At 37.5% G+C, this 6,927-nt stretch overlaps 1 protein-coding gene across 1 annotated transcript in view; it reads left to right on the plus strand.

The window, feature by feature from the left end:
* Nucleotides 1–6,927, plus strand: part of LOC106870860 (dnaJ homolog subfamily C member 13) — a 72,510-nt gene that overhangs the window by 9,617 nt on the left and 55,966 nt on the right. Inside the window, exons 2-8 of the mRNA XM_052976504.1 lie at nucleotides 1,564–1,637; nucleotides 2,396–2,471; nucleotides 3,426–3,575; nucleotides 4,146–4,187; nucleotides 5,251–5,397; nucleotides 5,830–5,883; nucleotides 6,272–6,414. Coding sequence (XP_052832464.1) covers nucleotides 1,564–1,637; nucleotides 2,396–2,471; nucleotides 3,426–3,575; nucleotides 4,146–4,187; nucleotides 5,251–5,397; nucleotides 5,830–5,883; nucleotides 6,272–6,414 — 686 coding nt within the window. The remainder of the gene's footprint in view (nucleotides 1–1,563; nucleotides 1,638–2,395; nucleotides 2,472–3,425; nucleotides 3,576–4,145; nucleotides 4,188–5,250; nucleotides 5,398–5,829; nucleotides 5,884–6,271; nucleotides 6,415–6,927) is intronic.

Here is a 6,927-nt window from a genome sequence, read left to right on the forward strand (position 1 = left end):
TGTGTTTTTAAACGGAGTGTATTTTTTCTGATGTTATATCTGTTCCTGAATGATGTGTAAAGAAATTTTGATTTAAGCATCTTAATGAATTCTTTATACTGAAATATATATTGAAGAAGATAAATATGTTCTTTTGAATTTATACGTTTTTGCGTCGTAACTCCTTTATTATTATTAATATATATATATATATATATATATATGTGTGTATGTATATATTTATATATGTGTGTGTGTGTGTCTTTGTGTCTGTTTGTCACTCCCACCATTGCTTGACAACCAATGTTGGTGTGTTTACGTCCCTGTAACCTAGCAGGTCAGCAAAAGAAACCGATAAAATAAGTATAGGTTAACAAAGGAAAAGTCCTGGGGTTGATTTCAACTAAAACCATTTAAGATTGTGCTCCAGCATGGCTACAATCAAATAACTGAAACATTAAAAAAAAATAGAATACACACACACATATGCTCAGACATCTACACACTCATGTATATGTGTAAATATAAACACTGTTGGCTGATATGTATGCCTGTGTATGCTCTAAGTAGGTATCACTATGAATTTTTCGAAGTACTTAAATGTAATTTCGACTGTGCTTTTTCTTGGCAAACATCCAAAAAAAGAGAAATGTTTTTATACCTCATTTGTGAAATTTGGATGAATATTTTAGGAAATATGACAATTTGAATGGCCAGTAAATGGGTTGAAATCTTGCCTAATTGACTGAAGTGAATAATTAGCCATATTTGTGATGTCATATCTTTGAAACTGAGGTGATAATCATCTTCAGATTACACTAATAGTGACCATGATGTAGCTGTTGCCTTTTTTTTTTTTTTTTTTTTTTTAGGTTCTTGGAAAGGAAACGTATTTTTTGGTAATTTTTGAAATGTTTATGTAAAACCTGTTTTGTTACGTGTAACAAACAGTGAATTTGTCTGTTTTCAGGCCTACCTAAATCCAAAATTACTAGCCATAGGGACTTGAGTTTCATCATATTTGTAGCAAGTATAAAGCTAAATAAATCCTGAAATTTTGGGACATGAACACCATTTCAGTAAAATTTGGATGGACTATTAAAAATGGCTGTAAATGGTGGCATTTTGGATCAGGACACTTAACATAAGTTGGATTTTCTCCATTTTGACAAATTTTTTTCCAATTTTTTTTTTCATTATGGTCTTTGAAAAATGATGGTGGGAAGCTTTTTCTGAGAAAAATTTTTTTTGAAAATATCCATAGTCTCAGTTGGTTAAACATGACAATCCAACCAGAAAAGGTAGTGAGGGTTGCTTCTAATAGGACACTATGGAGGATTTTACTCCTAAAGACACTCCAAGAATGGTGGGCAGAGAAAATGGATGGATGGATCTTCTAGTGTGATACGCTTCCCTTTTTTAACCTAGTAGATGTGATTTGGAGGAGATTTTGTTCTATTTCTTTCTTGGCTGCCATTATTAGCATGTCAAGTAACCACATAGTTCCCCATTAATTTATCAAGACATACACAGGTTGCGTTGTTGCAGCAATCATCTTTATCTTCCTTTCTTTTCTACTTGCAGGACAGCATGGATTCCATCAAAGACAACATAGACATAGCTTGTTATTTCATCACAAAACATTCTTGGAAAGGAAAGTAAGTATGCTATCATATTGGTACTCTAGAATGTATTTATCGAACAGATTTCACTCAAAACTACTTGTGCCAATTAACCCATGTATGCCCATAAAAAAACGAAGTCTTAAAATTTCACTGTATTTAGATTAAACGTTATGGTAAGCCTTCGCAATGTGGAAGAGAGGGACAACATGCAACTGTCAGCTATCGGTGTCGGCTACCTACTGGACATTTTGTGTGCTCCATCAGATGCTTTTTGGTGAGTTCATGTCCAAACAAGTTGGAGCAGGTTTTGCATTGTGAAAATGCAACCAGGGGTATATATGGGTTAACTCTTCCTTTTTTGTTACCATAGAAACTCTGCCAAATCAGATTGGAGCCTGGTGTAGCCATCTGGTTTCACCAGTCCTTAGTCAAATCGTCCAGGTAGGGCATCCAGCTGTAGAAACTTTGCCAGATCAGATCATTATTATTATTATTATTATTAAAGCAGTGAGCTGGCAAAACGATGAGCATACTGGTCAAAATGCTTCACAGCATTTCTTGCAGCTCCTTATGTTCTGAGTTCAAATCCCGCTACATGATCGACTTTACCTTTCTTTCATCCTTTTGGGGTTGATAGAATAAGTACCAGTTTGAGTATGTGGGTTGATGTAATCGACTTATCCCTCCCCCTCCCACCTGTAATTGCTGGCCTTGAGCCAGAATTTGAAGCCATTATGATTGTTATTGCTATTATTATTGTTTTATACATGGAATTTATTTGTCTTTTACAGATATAAGCGCATTTTTTCTGTTGGTACCCATGGCATTACAACTTATAACCTCAACACATTGGAGATCACCAATCGGGTAAGATTTTCCTTTTTAAGTTATCTTAGAATAGACGACACTAGAATGTCAGCGAATATCTTTGTTGTCCTAAGAAGCAGTCAGCTACAAACAGGAATATTATTTGGTTAACAACAAATGGGATTTTCTTTTTTAAGTTATCTTAGAGTAGACGACACTAGAATGTCAGTGAATATCTTTGCTGTTCTAAGAAGCAGTCAGCTACAGACAGGAATATTATTTGGTTAACAACAAATTGGGGTTCCGCAAGAAATTACGGAACAGCCTGCATGGGGGATTAGTTTTCTAGAGGCACAAATGATTGTGCTCTACACAAGCTCACTCCCTCCAACGAATTGATGTTCCCTGAACCGGTGCATGGTGTGCCACTTGTCAGATGTAGAGGTGATCGTGTAACTGTATGAAATGAAGTGTTTTGCTTAAGAATACAATGCACTGCCCAATCTGGGAATTGAAACCTTGGTCTTGTGACACCCTAACCGCTAGATGTACGAACACGGACTAGAATATAAATACCAGTTAAATGAATGGGAAGAAAGGTTAGTCAGGCATAAGCCTCTTCTTTACCCCAAAGAATTCTTGACTTTGTCCCAATGTTAAACCTTTTAGCATTGATACTGGCCATATCTGGCCCTGTTTTATGTTCAAACCAGCCAGATCTGAACTCTCACAAGTACCCTGCAATCATCATCATCGTTTAACATCCGCTGGCATGGGTTAGACGGTTTGACAGGAGCCCAAACCAGACTTCTGTGTCTGTATCGACACAGTTTTTACACCTGGATGCCCTTTCTAATCCCAGCCACCCAGCAGTGGGATTGAACCAGGAATCATGTGGTTGGTAAGCAAGCTACTTAACCACACAGCCACTCCTGCGCCTATGTTAATGTTATGCAAATATGTATGTAATACATAAGTATTAACATTTCCTTTCTGCTCTCTCTTATTTTCCAGTGGCCCTATAGTGAATTTATTAGTATTGTGCCAAATAGTAAGGCACCCACCAACAATGAATTCTCCATTACAATGCGCAAGAGTCAGCGTAAAATAGAGACAATGAGGTTCTCAACAGACCATCGACCAGACCTTTTGACGGAGGCATTGGTAAGTTAAACCGTAAATCTTCTATTTTTTGTGTTCTTTTCGTTCCTGGTTCTTTCAGCTTCTATTTCCATATTTCCTTGTAACTATAGGTAAGATAAAGCAGTAAAATAATCTTTGCGTGCTTGGTTGAGCTGCTAGAAACAGCAGCTAGATCTAAATCTTCCTCAAATTACACACCATCTTAACGAAGAACATATTGGGTGGTAAAATCAATGGTGCATTTTCTTGATGGGATGGTTGTGGCTGGAGTGTCTTCGATCCTAGATCTGCTCAGTAGAGGCTGGCTTGGGACTAAGCAGTCACCACATTCCACATGTCTTGGGTTTTATGTTAAATATTCTTTTTTAATCCTTTAGTATTTAAACTGGCCACATCTGTCTCCTGTGGCCAGCTCATCTGTCTCCCATGGACAGCTTGTATGTCTCCTGTAGTCAGCCTGTTACCAGTTCCTAGTCTCTGTCCCTTTTAGCCAGTCTGTTTGTTTCCAGGGACCATTTGATGGCCAGTTATATAATTCATAGAACTACTTTGGTTATTCTCTACTTATTGTTGATTTATTTTCTTTCCCAGCGTTTCCGAAAACTATTTGCTGAACAGAACACCAATGTCAAGGTAAGACAATTAAAAAAGCTACATATTTTTTTTTAAATGATTGTTGCATCTATACATGACAGAAACAGCTAGAACTGAACAAGTTTCTTGCTGTAGAGCAGCTAAATCTGTTCATTTCTAACCATTTATTTCTTACTTTAACATCATCTATCATCATCATCATGCTGGTGTCACATAAAACGCACTCTGTCCATTCTGCGGGATGGTTGGTGTTAGGAAGGGCATCCAGCCGTAAAAACCATGCCAAAACAGACGGGGAAGTCTGGTGCAGTCATCTGCCTGGCCAAGTCCTGTCAATCCATGCCAGCATGGAAAGTGGATGTTAAACAATGATGATGATGATGATTAAAGAAATTGTTAGAATATTTTGTGTATTGTGGAATTATAACCAATTTATTGCAGATAAATTTTAACAACAAAATCCTATGTGGACCACACCCCGCAAGGGCCATGTAGACCCTGGTTGAAAACCACTGCTTTATGTGGTCACTGGACTGTTAGAAATAGAAGCTAAATTAACCTGAAATCTCAAAGTCTTAAAGCCAGAAGGAAAGGGACAGTGGATAATGTGATCTGAGATCCCTCTAAGATGATTGGTTAGTCATGGTTGGAACACATTAAATCATATGTCTGCTTGATCATGGCTGACCCTGAGCTAAAGATCATCATCATCATCATGACTTATGCAGGTCAGTATCTCCTGGATTGGTCAAGTTGATGTGTCTGATGTCCAGTTTGAGGTATCAACAGGCAAAGCATGGACAAGACTGTTGTTGTTTCAAACGATGGTGACAGTGAAATCTGCTAAAGGCCACCATGGAGTTTGTGGAGGCACAAGCATTAAACAAGGTGACACATTTGACTGACCTTAGAGTTCAATTTGGACTGTTGGCGCTATGGTATTCTTCCCTTTTATATTCGAGGAGTCACTATATTGAGTCAAAGCAATTTCATCTATCCTCTGGCCTGTGTGTGTGCCTGTATGTTTCAGTGTGTCTGTCTGTCTCTCTCTCTTTCTCTCTGTGCCTGTTTTTAAGTTTTTTTTCTTTTTTCTTTCTTTCAGCGATTCAATGCCTTCAAATATCACTGGTCAGAAACTCGTGTCACTGTGATCCTTGAGGTCAATCCCTCATCACTGGATCAAGTCGATCCAGTAACAAACAAAGTCTTAACTTCATATGATTACAAAGACATGGAAGGTTTAACTATGGTGAGTTTGATTTTGGACTCTTCTCTATTCTTAACCACACACACACACACTCTCTCTCTCTCTCTCTCTCTCTCAAGCTTCCATCATTCGGAGTTGACAACAGGAAAGTTCCTATCCAGGAAAGAGATATAGATAGGTTATTTTGTATGGAGGACCATCAGCTTCCCGTGCTGTATGTTTCCTTTCTCCATGCCACTGATTTTGTTCAGGGGATGTGGAGGTGACAAGGACTAATACAGCTCAGTATCAGTATTTTCTTTACAGCTGTTTCGAAACAATATATGTATAGATACATATATATGTGTGTGTGTGTGTGTGTACATGTATGCTTGTGTATATGTGAATCTTTACGTATGTATGCATGTGAATATCTAATTTAAGACATTGTTACATTTCACTGTAATTAATGAGCGCTCTGTCTCTCTTTATTAGGTGTCTGATTACCCAGGAGGTGTGGCTGTGATATACGGAGGCAACAGTCGATTGGTAAGTCATGTTTCCATTAGTCTTTCTGTTCAAAGAAAACAATGTAATTGCAAATATAAAATGGGAAATAGTAGACTGTGTACTATCATGCATAAATGGTTCTTGAACCTGTCTCCTATGTACCATGCAAACATACCACATACTTACACACATACATCCTATATAAAAGAAATGAGCTCATGTCACACTGAAGACACAAAAGGAAATTTATCTTCAAAAGATGGTCTGAATTTCAAACAGGACTTTGGACCATCTTTTAAAGATTTATTTTTCATTGAAATTTTAATTACTAATTCTAATACTCTGTTAGGAAATTACAAAATCCTATTTCAGCATCAATATTTCATGTGTGTTTTATTTATAATTGTTGTCATGATGATGATTTCAGCATCTGTTTGTGCTGGACCAGAAAGAACAGCTGATCAAGAGTATAACAGAGTCGGCGGCGAACAATATTGGAATTTCTGTAAAATATAGAAAAGATCCCATTACATTTGACCAGTTTCTTTCCCACAAATTTGGTAATTTCAGGTGAGTTTGTAAACTTTATTATTATTATTATTGTTATTATTATTACTATTATTATAACTGAGGTATGGTTGTAAGGGTAAGAAGTTTGCTTTGTAACCACACAGTTTTGGTTTCAGTCCCACTGTGTGGCATCTTGCCCTACTGTCTTCTATAGGCTTGGACCAACTAAGGCTTTGTGAGTGAATTTGGTAGATGGAAACTGAAAGAAGCGTGTGTGTCAACTGAGAGGTGCTAAAAAATTTTTGGTTTTGGGTAAAAGAAAACACAGGAGGATCAGTTATGTTTTTATTCAACATATAGGCGCAGGAGTGGCTGTGTGGCAAGTATCTTGCTTACCAACCACATGGTTCCGGGTTCAGTCCCACTGCGTGGCACCTTGGGCAAGTGTCTTCTGCTATAGCCTCGGGCCGACCAAAGCCTTGTGAGTGGATTTGGTAGATGGAAACTGAAAGAAGCGTGTGTGTCAACTGAGAGGTGCTAAAAAATTTTTGGTTTTGGGTAAAAGAAAACACA

Source organism: Octopus bimaculoides, chromosome 24, assembly GCF_001194135.2.
Source record: "Octopus bimaculoides isolate UCB-OBI-ISO-001 chromosome 24, ASM119413v2, whole genome shotgun sequence".
NCBI classification, from domain to species: domain Eukaryota; kingdom Metazoa; phylum Mollusca; class Cephalopoda; order Octopoda; family Octopodidae; genus Octopus; species Octopus bimaculoides.